This window comes from Podarcis melisellensis (genome assembly GCF_964234715.1).
Source record: "Podarcis melisellensis genome assembly, chromosome: Z".
Taxonomy (NCBI): domain Eukaryota; kingdom Metazoa; phylum Chordata; class Lepidosauria; order Squamata; family Lacertidae; genus Podarcis; species Podarcis melisellensis.
The window spans coordinates 15,574,756-15,591,937 of NC_138547.1; the positions used below are offsets into that span (position 1 = coordinate 15,574,756).

The 17,182-nt window shown below is 45.7% G+C and overlaps 1 protein-coding gene across 6 annotated transcripts in view; it reads right to left on the reverse strand.

The window, feature by feature from the left end:
* The window catches only part of FUBP3 (far upstream element binding protein 3), a 62,642-nt gene that overhangs the window by 25,552 nt on the left and 19,908 nt on the right, over positions 1–17,182 (reverse strand). For 3 of the 6 annotated variants that reach the window (XM_081896812.1, XM_081896809.1, XM_081896811.1), the window contains exons 3-7: positions 7,730–7,780; positions 7,125–7,158; positions 5,308–5,354; positions 4,058–4,129; positions 2,929–2,986 (exon numbers count right to left, since the gene is read on the reverse strand). In XM_081896812.1, coding sequence (XP_081752938.1) covers positions 2,929–2,986; positions 4,058–4,129; positions 5,308–5,354; positions 7,125–7,158; positions 7,730–7,780 — 262 coding nt within the window. The remainder of the gene's footprint in view (positions 1–2,928; positions 2,987–4,057; positions 4,130–5,307; positions 5,355–7,124; positions 7,159–7,729; positions 7,781–17,182) is intronic. The other 3 variants (XM_081896814.1, XM_081896810.1, XM_081896813.1) reach the window with 1 other exon arrangement.

Consider the following 17,182-nt stretch of genomic DNA (forward strand, 5'->3'; position numbering starts at 1 on the left):
AACAATTAAAAACTATCAGATCAATGCTTGATGAATCAGAGGGCGATGAAATGGAAAATATCTAGAGACTTCAGACCAAATCAATGAAAAGCTGGCAGGACTGGATGATGAAATAGTACAATGGGGGAAAGCAGATGATGGAATGGAATTGCCTTCTATTCAAGGATTTGGAGGAGAGGATGGAATCATAAATGGAGAGATGGAGAGTCATCTGCATTTGATATTGATGGAGCTGCGAGAAAAAGAAGTCTAAGGAAAACCCCAGTCCTGGCCTTTCTTCAGTTCTAGCAGAGAGAAAGTATTCTGCATATGATTTGGAGTGGATTCAGATAATTATGCTAATAAATACATGGTGCTTTCTCTGAAAATAAAAATATGAAAAGGGAAGCTCCTAGAGGAGGAGATCCAGAAACTACCGTAAACAACATAAAATGGAAAACAGGAAATTGAATGTGAACATATGGAACTGGGTAAGAATTGAGGAATATATAGTAAGGGGAAGGGGAAATTAATATTATTAATAGAGGTAAAGTTAATTACTAGTAATAACAATTTGGGAATCTCTCCTAAATATTTCGTAAGAAGAAGAAATGAATGATTAAGACACTTTGACTTAGAATATGGTTTGACAGAAAGAGGAGAAGATGGATATTAACACTGACAGAATGTCGTTAATAATCTTTTTCTTATGTAACCGACAGACAGAAAATTGGAAGCTTCTTTATCTTTAATGTTTCTTTCCCCATTGTTTTCCCCCTCTTGTCTTTTCTTGTTTCCCCTCCCCCCTTTTTTCTTCATGTTTCTTTTGGAATACTAGGTTTGGGGGCCTTTATTAAGCTCCAGGAATTAAGTATTTGTGGGGTGTGGATGGCTGATGGAGGACCCTGAGTGGAAGAAAGGGAAGTGTTGGTCTCCCAGGGTGAGAGGCTGGGGGAGGGATTCCAAGTGAGAGCTAGGAGGGACTGCTATCCTCTATAGGTTTTGGGGGCTGAGAATCACCTCCAGGAGAGCAGTGGCGTAGCGTGGGGGGTGCAGGGGGGGCCTGCCGCACCGGGCGCAACATCTGGGGGTTAGGGTTAGGGGGCACAAATCCACGGGTTAGGGGGTGCAAATTACTTGCCTTGCCCTGGGTGCTGACAACCCACGCTACGCCACTGCAGGAGAGGACTCAGTATTCTACTTGTTCTCTCTGTAGTTTCTGTAGCTATTATCTTATTGATAAACAATGTATTCAAATACCCACTTGGACATGAACTTCATTGGGTGGTGGCCTTGGGCCAGCCGCTGCCACTCTCAACCTAACCTATCTCATGGGATTGGTGTGGGGATTAAATGAAAACTAGGACCTGGGAGAACAGGGCTCAAATTCCCCCCTTGGCTATGAAGATCACTGGATGGCCTTAAGCTAGTTACTGCCTCTCTCAACTTAACCTACCTCTCAGGGTTGTGATGGGAGAAAAATGGGGAGCAGGAGACAATGTCACCTTGAGCTCCTTGGAGGAAAAGTGTCAAAAAATAAATAAATAAAAGCTCTTGCATCTGCTGTTTTTTCATTCCTCTGCTGCTGCCCTTTCTTGACTGATTGTCCTCACTGGCAGAGAGAGGAAAGAGGTTCTCTTTGCTCACCAGGAGTGGGGTGGGGGCTTGGAAATGTTTCTTCTCTTCAACAAGCCACTGTTCAAGTGAGCGAAGACCTTTGGATGCCTCTGCAACAGGCTTTTTTAAAAAAAAAAATTTACACAAAAGGGAGAGAAATCCTTTGTGCTTGTCTAGGAGGTTTGAGAGAGTATTGAGGGGCCTCTCCTCATTAACACTATAGCTTGAAGATGGTAAGTTACACCAGTCTTTGGGAGCTTCTTCTCTTCATCAAGCTACAATGCAAGTGAGAGAAGACCCTGGGTATCTCACTCACGACCCCGGGTGTCTCTCCCACTGTTTACTTTCCCAATACTTCGGTGCAAATGAAAGAGGACTTTGGGGTGGGGGGAGGAGGCAAGCAAAGTAAATAAACACAAGCATAGAAAGAGCTTGCTGGATCAGTCCAATGATCCATCTAGTACAGCATCCTGCACTCATAGTGGCCAGTCAGATACCTGTAGGGAAACCTGAGAGGACCAGAGCTTGAGAACACTCTCCCCTCTTGTAGTTTCTAGCAACTAGTATTCAGAAGCACTGTGGAGGTAAAATATAGCCATCACAGCTAGTAACCATTGTCCTCCATGAATTTGTCCAATCCCTTTTTAAAGCCATACAAATTGATGGCTATCACTGCCTCTTGTGGAAGCAGGTTCCACAGTTTTAACTATGCACTGCATGAAGAAGTCCTTTATTTTATCTGTCCAGAATCTTCCAACAACCAGTTTTCTTGGATGTCTGAAAGTTTTCATGTTACAAGAGAGGGAGCAAAACTTTTCTGCATCCACTTTCTCTATGCAATTCATACTTCTATAAATCAGTTTTTATAAACAGAAACAGAGGCTCCCCCAAAAGCTAATTATTTATATGTGGAACCCTCCTCCAAGTGACTGGGCTCATCACTTGCCATTAATAACAAGAGTTGCATGTCAGAAGGCCAGTTAAATGCTTCTCTGGGGTCTTCTCTGCAACACCAGGGTAACTTTTCAACCCTTAAAAGGGTGCCCTCGTTCAAGCAAACTCAAGAGTTTTTGTAGAGGACCACAAAGACAGTCTACGCTGCGAAATGGAGGTAAACAGCACTTCAATGGGCCAAACTGTTGAGCTATTATGTATGAGATAGAAGTGTTTGGAGCAGAGTGAGTCTATGCTGGCTATAAAGAGGACAGCAAGCAACTGAAGAGAAGAAAAAGGGTAAGAGAAAAACAAAAAAGGAAGAGGGAAGAGGACTAAGGGGAATAAGTGGAGACAACCAAAGTTATATAAATGTATATGCCAATTAAAAAAACTCACTCAATGCTCTCTGGCGTCCCAGTCAGCACGCAGGGTCTCTCTGGCATTCCGCCGCTGTCTGTAAAAGACAAAGCAAAAGAAAAGAAAGATCAACAGGTACTGGGTATCTGATAATTCTTAGCAGCGTATCAGTTCCCAGCTGGTTGAATAAAAAAGACTGGATTACTTCAGTGCATTCTATGTTGGGCTGCCCTTGGGCTTGGTTTGGAAGTTCCAACTGGTGCAGAACACAGAGGCCAGGCTGTTCATGGGGGCACCTGGCAGACAGCATGTGACACCTTTGTTGAAACATCTGCACAGGCTGCCCATCCACCACTGAGCCAAGTCCAAGGCAAATTAGTCTTGTACTAATTTAAAAAGCCTCAAATAACTTAATAACTCAAATAAATAAAGCACACACACAGACGCACACTCTGCCTGGCTATGTGTAAAACAGAGTTTGGCTTTTGGAAGCACAGAATCTTGAGTTCTGTCCCCTGTATAAACCATCCAAGCAAGCAGGCAAGCAAATTCTGCACACATTCCCTTCAGCGTCCTTGTTTTAGTCTCAATATTGTTACTCACGGGGAACGGAGTGATGCCAGGCTTATACTAAAGCTAGCGTGAGCAACGAAAAAACTCACCTGGCATTGAACAACTTAGGACCAAGGTTGCTATATCCATTGTCAGCCCTACTCAAGTGTAGACCCCTTGGAAATTAATGGACCTAAGAGAGTTGGTCAGGTTTATTGATTCCTCAGAGTCAACTCTGAGTAGGACTAACAATGGCTACAACACCATGGCTCCAAAATTGTTCAGGGCTTTTAAAGCGGTCTCTAGATTGCTGCCTTCTAGGGAGGAAGGAAGGTACTGATTTTGGAAGAGGAATGTGGGGCATGTTTTTTTCCCATTGGGACTGATCCTTCTTGTGAAAGGAGAGGGAGAAGGCTCTGGCCCTGGTGAGAAGCCTTGCAGGAGAGTACTTTTGGAGTCTAATAGAATGTTTTATAGGACATTTATATTATCCTAGCTTTCAAGTTGGTCAGACCGTTTTATATTTAATATACCAATCTAAAAGACTAGCAGGTGTGTGTAATCTTAGTGCTGCCTTGGTTCTTTGGGAGGTGGTGAGGGGGTGAAATAACCTTACCTGGCGCAATCTGAATTTTGCAGCCTGACTCTGCCTGAATCCGAGAAATCTGCTCACCACCCCGGCCGATAACTGAAATAAAATTTGGAATTGGTCAGGATTTTGCTGCTGCCAACAGACTAGAATATGGCTGGGTTTATCATTATTTCAAGAGCAAGATGTGAACAAGCACATGACTGAAGTTTTGCATACATCTATGAAGGGAGCATTTGTCTGGAAGAAGATGAAGCGAAGATGCAATGCTCCGAAATCACAAGTTTCAGGTCCTCCACCCACCTATCTGTTAAGTGCAACTGAGTTGACACCTTCAGTCAACAAACAATTGACCACTCCCAGCCAGCTCTGCTAAACCAATAGCTAAGTCTCAAATTCTGCTGGCAGGCCATCCTGCTTGTGGCCTTTGGGGCATCTGGAAAGAACAGGATGCTGGACTAGATGGGCCTCTAGCCTGATCCATCAGGGCTTCTCTTAAGTTCTACTTGCATGCCTGGAAGCAGGCTGCCTTTGAATACCAGTTGCTGGGAGTGCACTCAGCTTGATGACTCCCCACAGGCATCTGGTTCATCAGTGGGAGATCCAGATGCTGGACAAGATAAGCCGCCTTTGGCTGGATCAAGCTGCAGGGCTCTTCTTATGTTCTACCACCACTACCTCCGAGTACTAGTTGCTAGGAACTACAGGTGGGGAATGTGCTGCTGTTGCGCTCAGGTCCTGTTTGTGGGTTTCACAGTGTGGGTGTCACAGTGGCACCTGGTTGGCCACTCTGAGAACAGGAAGCCAGACTGGGTGGGCCCCCTTTGGCCTGATCCAGCAGGGCTCCTCTCCTGAACCTAGGACCCTGAGCAGGCAAGCACATGCTTCACCACCAAGCTGCACACCCTCCCCCTTGAAATAGCCCTTCAATGGTATATCCTCCCCCCCCCCACATACACCCCAAACCATTTCTCCTCTGCTCACCCCCTCCAACCCCTCCCTCCCAGCACATTACCGGCAAAGTTGGCCATCAAGGTCTTTAACTACAGGCCACTGTAGCACTCAGGAAGTAACTAAATTATCCTCAATTGATTTTAAGGTTCACGTGGAAAGCATTTCCCCCGAAATTGCCACGTTCTCAGCAGCATTAACAGAAATCCGCGCTGTTATGCTGAGCACTACCTATCATAATATATATTAGTCTTCAGATGGAAGGAGTGTTCACAAAGGCCCCGTATGAAGGAAAGAGAAAAATTGCTGCAAACCAGAATACTTACTGAATCCAACCATTTTATCAGGCACTTTGAATTCTTCGGTTATTACCCTGAAGAAAAGAGAAAAGGGGAGACTCATCACGACAGATAGACATCGTCGCCTTTTCCAATAGCATCAACTGTCACAGGACATTTAGGAAATTGAGTTTCCATCTCCAGAAAGTGAAGTAGGAACTAGTTCCAATGTTATGGAAAACCGGGTGATGAACAATGGAGCTTTTAGCCAGTAGCCCCTACCAGCTTCCTACAAGGGTGTCTGGAAAGGTGCCCTCAAACCAGTCAGCCCATGCCCTAAGTGCTGTCGGGAAGGGCTTGCTCTGCCCCATCTCAGGGCATGAAGCACATTACAGACATGGGCACGAGCTTTTCAATGTGGTGGTGCACCAACTCTAAAGAAGGCTTGGCACCAATGCGGCTGAAATTACAAGGCCAGTTGAAAGGACACTTCTTTGCCCAGGATTTTGCAGGGGTTTGATTCAGTTTGGCTGGCTGCAAATTAACAGCTAGCCCATCTGTACTACAGTCATACTTCGGGTTGAAGTAGTGTCAGGTAAGTATTTTCGGGCTGCGTGCTGCAGTGACCCAGAAGTAACAGAGCGTGTTACTTCTGGGTTTCGCTGCTCACGCATGCGCAGATGGTCAAAATGACATCACGTGCATGCATGGAAGTGGCGAATCGCGACCCGCACACAGGCGGGTTGCATTCGCTTCTGCATGCAAACAGGGCTCCGGAACGGATCCTGTTCGCATCCAGAGGTATCACTGTACTGAGAAGGGGAGGAAGTAAGGAACATAAAACTTATATATTGCTGATTGTGGAAAAACAACAACCTCAAAGTAGGTTGCGCCAAGGATCCTATTCCAAAGGCAAAAACTAGGCTGGGATCCAAAAAGGCAGGCTGTTTTTGAGTATACATCTGGTCGGGGTGTGTGTGTGTGGCTTTGGGCTTGCAGCTCTTGCATACCACCAGAACAGACATCATGCTACACGGCAACCTGCTTTCTAAACCAAGTGGGAAGGGCCACAGCTCTCCCAACAGCATTCTCCAGGTAGGAATTTTTTGTAAACCACTTCGAGGGTTTTTATACGACCAAGCAGTGAACAATTTCACCAAATAAGTAACTCAATAATAGGACATGGGGTGTCCTCTGGCCTCACACATGTGAGAGCTGCTGACAGTCAGAGAAGGCAATACTGAGCTAGATGGATTAATGGTAAAAGGTAACTTCCTATTTGGGAAGAGACATAGCTCAGTGGCAAAGCACCCGCGGTGCATGCAGAAGTTCTCAAGGCTCCAAACCTGACAGCATTCTCATGTAGGTCTGGGAATGACCCCGGTCCCAACCCTGCTGCCAGTCCGAGTAGACAATACTGCACTAGATAGATTGTCTGATACTGTGCATACACATACAAAAACAACACTCTTACTGATAGCCTTTCAAAAGAAGCCTATGCTTTGGCACAAAAATCTCTTGTTTCAAGGTTTTCGTGGGTTTTCCCCAAACTCCATTTGGCTACTCTAAGCAGCTTCATGAATCTCAGCCCAAGACACAACGTTTAATTCAATGCAGACCTTCCTTTCTGCGTTACCCACTGCTTACGCGTGCCTCATCTCTTTCCAAACAAATGCATGCAATATCCAGGAACGCAAGCAGAAAACTTCAGTCTTGGGGCGGGGGCATGTGGGAAGAGGAGAAACTGAGCCTACGCAGTTCTGCCACGTTCTCAACCTCTGACTCTCTAACACTCCAGTACAGATGGCAGATCAATAAACAATTAGAAGTGATCAATAAATAATAAAACATAACCCACTGCTTACCTTTGATGTACCAGGGCCCCTAACTGGTTACCTACTGTGTCGGAGAAGAGAGAGAAAAGAAAAAAATCAAAGCATTAGTACGGATAAACTAACTTCATCTCTATAGCAGGGGGGAAAAAGAGTTCTTACCATTTTCATCAAGGGGGGAAAAGAGAGCGAGAGAGAAAATAAAGGAGAAGCAGCGCTAAAAAACAGCAATTTGGGTTCAGTGGCTGAAATGAATGTGTTACGTGGAACAAGAAACAGGAGGGGATTTCTTGATCAACAACAGCGGAGAAGCGAAGTGTCCAGCTGAACGCAGGATAGGAAATTGATCCACCTTGCTCCCATGTGGTGAGAGGCATGGGGAGGGGGAGAAATCCAGCACCTCAGGATCCCAGAATCCCTAGAAAAGTGCAGCCCACCCCAACCTCCCCAAATGAAACCCAATGTAAAAAAATAATAATAAAAGATCAAGCAGATTGGTACAGCATTTAAAAGGTGGGGAGAATAAGAAGCCATAATACACAAGAGATTTGGAAGGATTTAGTCTAATCAAACGCACTGAGAGAGAACAGAGAGAGAGAGATTGAGGAGGGGTTTGGGAGGGGGGACTTGCAACATACTTCTCTGGGTCTCTCTTAACTGTGCTCCATGGAGCCAATTTACCCGAAGACCTGTTAAAGGAATAGGGCTGTTAAAGAACCTTGCATCATCACCAGGTTTTATGTGCTATGACATTTCTACTCAATACGACCAGGGGAAGAGCTATGTGCAAGGTTGTCTTCTGTGCGTGTACACACACACCCCAATCGGAAAGTTTCCATTAGTTGTTGTCACTACAATTTATTACCTGCCCTTCACCCTAAGGATTACAATTATTAAAACACAACCTTAATGCTAAAATACAATACTGCATGATATCAGAAACAGTTTAACAAAACTTAAAATTACAAAAAGAGCTGTATCCTAAAAATATACATGTCTCAAGTATATACAACTTATTCTTGCATTTGCAGCGGGATTGAATAGATGACACTTTGGGTCCCTTCCAACTCTACCATGCTAAGATTCTATGTGCCAAAAGCCAGGGTAGGGTGATGTGTCTTCTGCATTCGCCAGAAGATGCATAGTGAAGGCACCATATGCACCTACAACTTAGGAGCTTAGCACCAGGGAGAGTCTGTAGGGAAGGACGCAGTGTTTCAGGTATTTGTGGTCTAAGATAGTTAGGGCTTTAAACACTAATGTGAGCACCTTGAATTGGGTCCAGAAACAAACCAATACATCTATTTAAAAACAAGGGTTATACAAGATCTGAAGGGAACCCCAGCCAGCAATCTGGCCACCACATTTGAGGCCAACTGAAGTTTCCAAGTTGTCTACAAGGGCAGCCCCATGTAAGGCACATTGCAATAATCCAATGTGGAAGTTACCAGAACACAGAGTACAGTGGCCAAATCATCTCTCTCCAAAAGTGGCAGCAGCTAGTGAGCCAGTTTGAGCTGAAGAAAGGCATTCCGATCAGTGAGGTCACCTGAGCCTCAAGTGACAATGTTGAATCCAGGAGTGCCCCCCCCCACTGAGTGCAATAATCTCTCCCACATCAAAGGGCTGAATTGCAACTAAATTATGAACAAGTTCCTCAAGTGCAACAGAACTTCTCTCTACCCTACTTCACCCCTGCATCTGTTCCAGAAAATTGTGGTGGAAGAACACCAGGGGATTGGCCAGGGGAGGTGGAGGCAGAGCAGTGGCGGTGGGAAGTTATGTTGTGCTCCAGAAATTATTTAGCACCCACAATAATTACATTAACTCCTCAAGTTGTGAGGCTTTGAATACATATATAATTGATCTAGAACAAAAGAAGAGATCCAATGATATATCAAACTCAAGGGGTATGCCCACACAAATAAGTGGACTAATGTCTATGAGCTTCAGGGGGCTGACTAAATGCCTAATTTAGGTACCACCTGAAGAGTCTCCTGGCACCTTAAAGGCTCATTGCACTAGCTTCCATGGACTCCAGGCCACTTTGATGGATCAGCAGTTTTGGCGAAGAGTCGTTCCTTGACCAACAAACCTAAAATTGTTGCTAAACTTTTAGAGACGATACCTGCCCATACAACAACAACTGTGAACACAGGAAGAGCCGTATGTCAGTGGAAGAGCACCTGCTTTGCATGCAGAAGGTCTCAGGTTCTTTCCACAGCAGCAATTGCAGGTAGGACTGGGAGAGACGTCCTGTCTGAAACCCTAGACAGCCGCTGCCAGTTAGCTCCCTATGTCCCTGTCTAAATCAGCCTTCAATTCTGAACCCTAAGGACTGAAATCTTAGCTCATTTTCAGGGGAAGCACCACACACAGCTCAGTGGGTAGAGCAACTGTTTTGAAGGCAGAAGATCCCAGGTGCAATCCCCAACATCTCCAGGTGGGGCTGTGAAAGATCCTCTGACTAAAACCAGGGAGAAACACTGCCAGGCAGTGTAGAAAATACTTAGTAAGCTGGAGCAAGGGTCTGATTCAGTATATAGCAGCTTCCTTTGTTAATACAGTGGTACCCCGCAAGACGAACGCCTCGCGAGACGAAAAACTCGCAAAACGAAAGGTTTTTTCGTTTTCGAGTTGTCTCGCAAGACGAATTTCCCTATGGGCTTGCTTCGCAAAACGAAGCTTGCCCCGGGGACAGCGGGTCTTCTCTTTTGAAGCAAGGGGCGGCGGGGAGATCGCTTCTCCCCACCGCCCCTTGCTTCAAAAGAGGTCCGGGGGCAGCTCTTCCCGCTGCCCCCGGACCTCTTTTGAAGCAAGCGGCTGCGGGGAGATCGCATCTCTTCGCAGCCGCTTGCTTCAAAAGAGATCCCGAACCTCTTTTGAAGCAAGCGGCTGCGGGGAGATCGCGTCTCTCCGCAGCCGCTTGCTTCAAAAGAGATCCCGGACCTCTTTTGAAGCAAGCGGCTGCGGGGAGATCGCTTCTCTCCGCAGCCGCTTGCTTCAAAAGAGATCCCGGACCTCTTTTGAAGCAAGCGGCTGCGGGGAGATCGCGTCTCTCCGCAGCCGCTTGCTTCAAAAGAGATCCCGGACACCTGCCCCAGCCGCTGGGCTTCGTAGCGCTGCTGCGAAGCCGGGCGGGGGGCGGGAACACCTGCCCCAGCCACCCCGCTTCGGAACGCTGCTCCAAAGCGGGGTGGGGGGGCGGGAACACCTGCCCCAGCCGCCGGGCTTCGTAGCGCTGCTGCGAAGCCGGGCGGGGGGGCGGGAACACCTGCCCCAGCCGCCGGGCTTCGTAGCGCTGCTGCGAAGCCGGGCGGGGGGGCGGGAACACCTGCCCCAGCCACCCCGCTTCGGAACGCTGCTCCGAAGCGGGGTGGGGGGGCGGGAACACCTGCCCCAGCCGCCGGGCTTCGTAGCGCTGCTGCGAAGCCGGGCGGGGGGGGCGGGAACACCTGCCCCAGCCACCCCGCTTCGGAACGCTGCTCCGAAGCGGGGTGGGGGGGCGGGAACACCTGCCCCAGCCGCCGGGCTTCGTAGCGCTGCTGCGAAGCCGGGCGGGGGGGCGGGAACACCTGCCCCAGCCACCCCGCTTTGGAACGCTGCTCCGAAGCGGGGTGGGGGGGCGGGAACACCTGCCCCAGCCGCCGGGCTTCGTAGCGCTGCTGCGAAGCCCGCGCCCCCCAGCCTTCAGAAGAGGTCCGGGGACAGACTGTCCCCGGACCTGGTCTGAAGGCGGTTTCCCTAGGAACGCATTAATTGATTTTCAATGCATTCCTATGGGAAACCGTGCATCGCAAGACGAAAAAACCGCAAGACGAAGAGACTTGCGGAACGAATTAATTTCGTCTTGCGAGGCACCACTGTACAATGGTTTGTACCTTAAGGCTATGTGAACCAAACAGAATCCACTTGCTCACCCAAAAATGGGGGTTTGGGGAGGCATGCTCAGTAGGAAGCACCCAACATATCCCATTTTATGCTCATGCAAGCAGAACCTTAGCAGAACGTCTCACAAAAATGAGTTGCTGAGATATAACAACTGGCAGAAACCATTTCAATTGCATCTCCTTGCTGAGGTGCAAACAGACTAAACTTCAATGAGATAAATTTTTGCCTAACCACTACCCTGGGCACCCACATACTATTCTTAACCTGAGATTAAGTGGGCCATCCTAGGAATCAAAGTGGTGTCAGAAGGGCAGGTACAGACACACACACAACACGAAATTGAGGAGTGATAAAATACTACCAAAGCTCATCACGGTCTCTGATTAAATACATGTTTTAGGCAAATAAGCACAACAGGCAAAAAAATGGCCAATCTATTTCTGCTCTACATCAATCACCTCCTGACAATACAGGTCCCCAAAGTCATCGACCAAGTGCTAATATTTTTATTGTTCTGCATCTCTTAGAATGGGAGCTGCCACTGAGCAATTAACACCCTGATATGCCTTTTGAAAGTTCCCACTGCGAACTGAAGGAGCTCGTATTGGCTTCTGATCAATCTCATGGGAGCAGTGTATGACGGAGCGGGGAAGCCGGTGGCCAGAGCAGGAATCTACAAGAGATGCAAAGGTCTTTTTTAAATTGTGGAGAATGAGGATGCTGGGAATGTTGGGGGCGGCGGGGGGGGGGAGCTTGCTAACTGTCATCCCAAATCCATGTCTGCTCCTCTCTACCCAGGACCGCAGAGGATTAAAGGGATGCTCTGGGATGTCTTCTACCTACTAGAACAGTGTTTCCCAACTGGGGGCCAATTCCCCCCCTATTGGGACCACAGGTGAAAATTACATAAATGGGGGGCCACAGCACAAGGCTAGGGGGCCACAGAGGGAAGTGACAAGTCAAGGGGGGGAAACAATTGTTAAAAATCCTCATTGGCTGGCTATCCACTTGGCCAATCACAAATGGCTAAGGGGCAGGGCCTAGCATTCCTTTTTGCCACATGCATTTTCTTTGAGCAGTCCTGGTTTGTTTCTGAACTCAGTGCCTAGTTGAGCGGGGTCGTCTGGTGCTACTGACTTGCACCTAGTAAATAACTAAGTGTCTACTCAGCAGAAAGCTGCACTGAGTTCAGTGGGCCTTACTCTGAGGTAAGGGTGTGGGGGGCTACAGCGTTTTATCTAGGCAGCCAGGGCTCCTCCGGATGACAATATCTTTTTGCATCAGGTCAGTGAGGACCACTTGCTTTTTTATTTTCCCCCATATATACATAACTCTCTTTGCGCCTTTTGGACTGTATCTGTAGCTTTCCTCCTCTGTATCAAATAACTAGGGTCAAATGAGTGTTGCTTACTTTTAATAATACATGCTTCAACAACATTTCAGTATGTTCCTATCATTTTATGTAACAGTATTTTACATGATGGAGTGCTCTGGTCCATGGGGTCATGAAGAGTCGGACACGACTAAGCAACAACAACAAATTTTGTATAAATTATAAAAATTATAAAACATGTTTTGCTTAAAAACAAAACATTTAAATAGCTTCCTTTCTACCGGTGGGAGGGGGGCATGGGCGTAGCCAGGACTTTTGTGAGGGAGCAGGCTTTCGTTAAGAGGGCAGAACATCTTATTTGTATTGATTTTTACTTATTGGGGGGACAGCTAGCCCTCTTACCCCCTTGGCTACACTGTGGGCTGGGCACAGGAAGGAAACAAGGTTAGAAGAGGGCCATGGTTGGAAAAAGGTTGGGAAACACTGAACTAGAGGACAGAGGGGCTCTTACGCTAGCAGCTTAGTGAGTTTCAATGCTGTGCAACACAGGGATCCAACACTATGATGGAACTAAAAGAAACTCATCCAAATGGTGCAATCTACTAGGCAATCATCACCTGTTTATGCGCACTCTAGTGCAATGATGTTCCTTTGGGACAAAATGTTTTGCTGGTGGAACAAATATTACATACACACACAAACACACACACAAACACCCCACATCGATTCTCGAAACAGACTGTGGGAAAAATTTCAAATTGCTAACATTGACAGCAAACTTCTACTATTGATCCAAGAACTATTCAGCAATACAGAAATAACGGTCAGAGTAGGTTTAAATGGTGATATGACTGATGCTTTTAAAATGTCACGAGGGGTGAAACAAGCTTGCCTTCTGGCTCCCACTCTTTTAAACTTTCATATTAATGATTTGGTGCCAACGCAAATTCCCCATCCCTAGTAATTAGGAACAGAAATATCTCAATATTAATGTAGACAGATGATTTAGTGCTCCTTTCCCAACTGGGCCTCAAAAATCTCTTGGGAGGTGTTCAGTACATCATGTAAACAAGAAGGCCTACCTATAAATTACTCATTATTTTAGGCAAACACAGTCCTAGGTATAAATGTTCATATCAGGAAGCCATAGGACAAACTTGCTCATTTAGATGCCTGGGTGTACTCTTTAGTGAAACCCCCTGTTGGAAGTGTCAAATGCAGGCAGTGCAATTTAAAGCACAGAAAACCATAGGGACATTGATGAAGTTTTATTACAATAAGGGAGGGCAGCTGGTTGAACCTGCCCTAAATATATTTGGTAGCAAGTGCTTACTCAAATTTTCTGTATAGCACTGAAATCTGTGGCTCTGATTTGAACTCCATTAAAGTTTTGGAAACACTGCAAAATATTTTTTTTGAGGGGGGAAGCTATACTCTCTACCAGAGCTTTTTTCCAGCTGGAACTCACTGGAACTCAGTTCTGGCACCTCTCAAGTGGGCACCATTGCCTTTATAAGAGAACAAGGGAGGCATTCTTGGTGAGTTCCAGCACCTCTTTTTCTATAAAAATAGCACTGCTCTCTACCATCAGGTCAACAGCTCTTCTTCATACAGAATCCAGGTAGTCAACAATTAAGGCAAGAGCAGACTGCACTCAGTTAATCTTAAAAAATGCTACTATGCCTATTGAGCCTCTTCCTGTGTTGTGCTATATAGAATTGGATGATAACCAACTCCAGAAAGCAGCTTGTCAAGATGTTTTGGACTATTACTATTTTCAAGAACTGAGCTCTGCATTGACTTTGATAAGTGTCAACTAAGGCATTGGCTCTTCTGAATATAATCCAGAAGGGACCTACAACTAATCTGAAACACAAAGATTTTCCCTTGGTATCAACTCTTGCAAACTAGAGGTAGTTATCTAACTCTGACTAGTTTCCTTAAGAAATGCTTTTATTGAACTGTGTTTCTAAGTGATGCCCACTGCAGTCTTGGATGGTCACTACAACAGAGTCCCATACACAGGGAGATTTTGCATTTGTATTCATGTCATGTTTGCAGACATGAAGGCTGGCACCATCAACTTGGCCAAGTAAGAATCCTTTGCAGACAGCCACAGTGCCTGGAGACTGACAGTCAGGTTGTGTATCTATAGCAGTGACCAGAGGAGGAATGACCATTGAGAGGAATGCAGAGAGAAGAAACGCCACGGTGCATCTGCAGCAGCACTACCAGATGCCTTCATCTACCCCAGCTGCAACAAAACATGTCTCTGCCATTTCAGTCTCTACAGCCACAGCAGGCACTGCAACCTTCCAACAGTTTGACTTCAACCCCAAAGGCACACTTCTCCATAGTCTCCAGGGACAGACAGATGCCAACAACCAGAGGCACCAATAAACTCATCCAGTGTGATTTCATATTAAACTTCCAAATCACTACAACAATTTATAGTGATTTCATCTAACTCCTTTCCCCCTGGTGTTTTCTTCTCTCTAGTATAGCATGTATGTTGGCAAATCAGGTTTTAAAAAGGCAAAATAATATTGGAGCTGTCAGAGATGCACAAGTGAAACTGTTTTAGTGCTCAGGAACTTGGCAATGTCTTTATTTTTATTATGGATAATTATATCATGGATATATGTTCTGTATTATTTTATTAATACTATTACCTAGTACAAGTTTGTCATGGCCTTTGGGCTAGAGCAATAAAATAACTTGAACAACGAGGGTTCTACAGGTTTCCTATAATGAGTGAGAAGGAATGCTCAAAGTACACCTACAGAACTTAATGGGCCTAAGCCTACGTATGTACATATGAACAAAAACTACTTCAACCCACAGTTGGCTCATATTTTTAAAAGACCATAGATTTTTAAATATTTGTTTCTTACAATCGCTTCAAGTAGAAAATAAGTGCATCAAGGAACAGAAGGCTGAGTCAGAACCAGAACTACAGTTTCCTAGTTGCAAGAGCATCTGTCTCTTCTCATTTTTGAACAGGGTGTGGGGGACATTCAATGTGATACACACACCTGTAGCACAGTCCACTATCTCATGTCAAGTTTCTGCCAGGATTCAGAGCAACCTTAAGCAAAACATGTTCAAAAGATCACCCTTTTCCTCTCCTCTATAACACAAACCCTGCAAGACATGGAAGCATGTGCTAGCAGTTAAGACTAGAAGACAGTTATCCTTCCTGACAGCCCTTGTGGAGGAAATAAATTAAAAGAACATCAGAGCTCAAGGTTGCAAGGTACAGACAATCTAAAGCTCTATTTGCTGTCAAACAAGCCCATTTTGCTCTGAAAAGAGTTAGGCTAATAGAGAAGCAAACCTCTGGCTTTTTTTTTAACGGGGAGGGGATCGTTCAGAATGCAAGCTGCCATTTACTATCGAGGCAGAAAAAACTTCCCATCAGCCTCCGAAATAGAAGGGTCGGCTGAACTTGCAGCCCCCATCATCGCATGTGCACTCTTTCCCCTCCCCACTTTTACATCTAGCGGGCACAATTTTAAGTTTAACGGCTGTCATTTTACTGCAAAATAAGGGAAAACGTTGCATAAAAATCGGCCCCATTTTCCAGCAGCAGCCCCCATCATTCAAAAAAAAAAAAGTCTGAATCTACCTCAATTGAGATTTACTCTGAAGAAAAGACAAGCAACATCCACAAGATGGATTCATTTTTGTTTTGTCTAAATGAAAACGTTTTTGACAAGTTTTGAAAAGAGGACAATGGCCAACCACAGCAGACTTAAGACCACTTCCACCTGCTCCTATCTTCACTAGCTTCACTAAGGGACATAGTCACAGTGGCCTTTGAGGCTCTTGGCTCCTGCTTGTTTCAAGACAGGCAGGCAGGCACATTTTGCAGCACATAATTTAAAAGGGGGGGGGATCTGTTCTGTGTTCCCAGCTCCATTTCAAGCCCAGGTCAGTTCAGCCAATTCCAGCTGCTGCTGTATATTAAGGATACTTTCAGGGAAGGAGGTGGGTGTTAAGATTGCATCCTCAATATGGCCAATAAAAACCCCTCCAGCCTCTCTTCTCCCCTTCCCCCAACACCCTAAGAACTTGTTACAACCAGCACACTGCTGTTAAGCGCCTCATGCATAATCCTCCATCAATCAGCTGCCCATTTACAGAAATGGATAGGTATGCTGTTAAAAGTCATATCTGACACTGAAGCTCATTGCTGTTCATCCCAGCGGTTGAGAAAGCAGGTCCAAGAATATGCACGAGTAATAGAGGTGAAGAAAAGGAACAATGAGATTTTGAATGCAAGCAAGACAAGGGCCCCTTTTTCTCTTGTTGTCCCCCTGCCCCCCCCCAGACAGGTTCAGCAGGAACAAAATAGGTAAATGTCAATTCAAAAAGTTCCCAGAACTTTTCCCACTGATGCAAACATTTCCAGGCTTACTTGCACTGGGGGAAATTTCCAGTGTCTTTGAAAGCAATATAATTTAGCATGCTTTAATAAACATAACTAAAAACTTTGAAGCACTGCCATGCTAGCTAGATGTACTTAGGAAATAAAGGTAGTATTCCCCCCATCCCCCCAAAAGGAAAAAACAGAACATCAGAATAATCTCCTGGTTTGAGAAATTTCTTCACCCCACATGGTAGCTCAATCATCATACAACCAGGGGTACATCCTAGTTAGCTCCCTGCCAGCACCAGGGCTGCTGTGGAACCTTCTCTATGGCCCTTATTTCTGCTTCAAGTGAAGATCTTCATTATACTAGTCTGCATCTTTCTTGGAGTTACGGTACTTTTAACTCTTCTTATTTAAGGAACTGTTTGTTTGCATACTTCATTGTGGTGGTAACCATTTTACTTGTTTTATAATTGTCTATATTGTTGCAAC